Source organism: Fulmarus glacialis, unplaced genomic scaffold, assembly GCF_000690835.1.
Source record: "Fulmarus glacialis isolate BGI_N327 unplaced genomic scaffold, ASM69083v1 scaffold29857, whole genome shotgun sequence".
Classification (NCBI taxonomy): Eukaryota; Metazoa; Chordata; class Aves; order Procellariiformes; family Procellariidae; genus Fulmarus; species Fulmarus glacialis.
The window spans coordinates 19,160-20,612 of record NW_009223038.1 but is presented as its reverse complement, the minus strand read 5'-3'; the positions used below and the strand labels follow the sequence as shown (position 1 = coordinate 20,612).

At 50.8% G+C, this 1,453-nt stretch overlaps 1 protein-coding gene across 1 annotated transcript; it reads left to right on the top strand.

Annotated features, from left to right (window-relative positions):
- The first annotated feature begins 639 nt into the window (after nt 1-639).
- MSGN1 (mesogenin 1) lies at nt 640-1,155 on the top strand. The gene has a single exon (XM_009581669.1). It carries the CDS (start codon nt 640-642, stop codon nt 1,153-1,155), a length of 516 nt encoding a protein of 171 aa, XP_009579964.1.
- Nucleotides 1,156-1,453: the final 298 nt, after the last annotated feature.

The window sequence follows — 1,453 nt, the reverse complement described above, 5'->3', positions numbered from 1 at the left end:
AAAACCAAAGTGATCCAGAGAGAAGTTGCAATGTCATGAGAAGATAAACCCTGAGAGCCATAACACCCACAAATCCAAACAAACCATCTTTGACTTTCACAATTAAAATGTAGATAATGAGAGACTACTTCAATAGCAGTCAGTGCAGATCAAATAATTGCCATAGTGCCATTGCCTTCAAAGAGTTGCACAGAAATCAGGGCTCAGTGGCTTAAATTCAGGGTTTGTGTTAGCGGTCATTATCTTCAAATTCTACGTCTGTAAATTGTTTTGTAAAATTGTTAATTTTCTTTTTCCTCTCTCACCACTTATCCCCCCAGTGCAACGCTACACATAGATGCGCAGCCTTAATTGGTTTAGTTGCAAGAAGATAATCTTTTTTTCCTCCTTTCTCGCTGTTGCCTGTTAGCTTAAAGGCTTTTTAGCTGAAGGTTGATAATTATCACTGAGAAGAAACTAGCACATCAGGAGTTCATTTTCCATCTTAGCACTTGTGGCGCTCCTTTGAACTCCTCTCGCCAAACCCACGTTCCCACTCTGTCACTTTCCTCCCTCCATCATAAAAAGGTCTCGGCAGCCGGCGGCTCCAGCCTTTGCTGGCGGGCAGAGGGCATTGCTTCTCCCGAGCGCTCCTCCAGCATGGACAAATTGCACGAGACGTTGATAAACATGGAAGATGCTTTGGGTTCGGAGCACTCCGTCTGCTTATCGTCCTGGGACTGGAAAAGCACCGCTGGGGCTTTCGAGTTGCACCCCGTCTCGTCTCCGCACAGCTTATCCCCGACGCCCTCCTTCGAATCCTACTCCTCGTCCCCTTGCCCGACGGCGGCGGAGACCTCCTACGGCAACGGCGGCGGCAGCCTGGTGGACTACAGCCTGGTGGACTTCCCCCCCGCCTACCTGCCCAGCCCCGGGCAGGCTCGGCTGCCCAAGGGCACCAAGGTGCGGATGTCCGCCCAGCGCAGGAGGAAGGCCAGCGAGAGGGAGAAGCTGAGGATGAGGACCCTGGCCGACGCGCTCCACACGCTGCGCAACTACCTGCCCCCCGTCTACAGCCAGAGGGGACAGCCCCTCACCAAAATACAAACCCTGAAGTACACCATCAAGTACATCAGCGAACTGACGGAGCTCCTCAACAGCGTCAAGCGGGTGTAGACCCCACCTGGAGCACCCGCCCCGGCATGCTCAGGGTCTTTACAAAAAAAAAAAACACCAAAATTTCTTCCTCGCCAGAGTATGGTGGCACAGGGTGCGAGAGGAGCACGGAGCAAGAGGGAGGGAGAGCGAGGGCCGCCGTTGTACGTAGGACACGATGCTGGAAGGTGATGTAGGATTGCCTAAAAACCTGAGCTGCAGGTTGCTGAAACAGAAGTCTTGCTTTTTGCTTTTTTTATGTCTTTTTTTTTTAATAATAAGCTTCTGAAAAATATTAAACCTAGTCTGATACAAAAGT

Coding starts and splice junctions, on each gene's coding strand:
- MSGN1 (XM_009581669.1), top strand. CDS start 640: ATGGACAAATTGCACGAGACGTTGATAAACATGGAAGATGCTTTGGGT.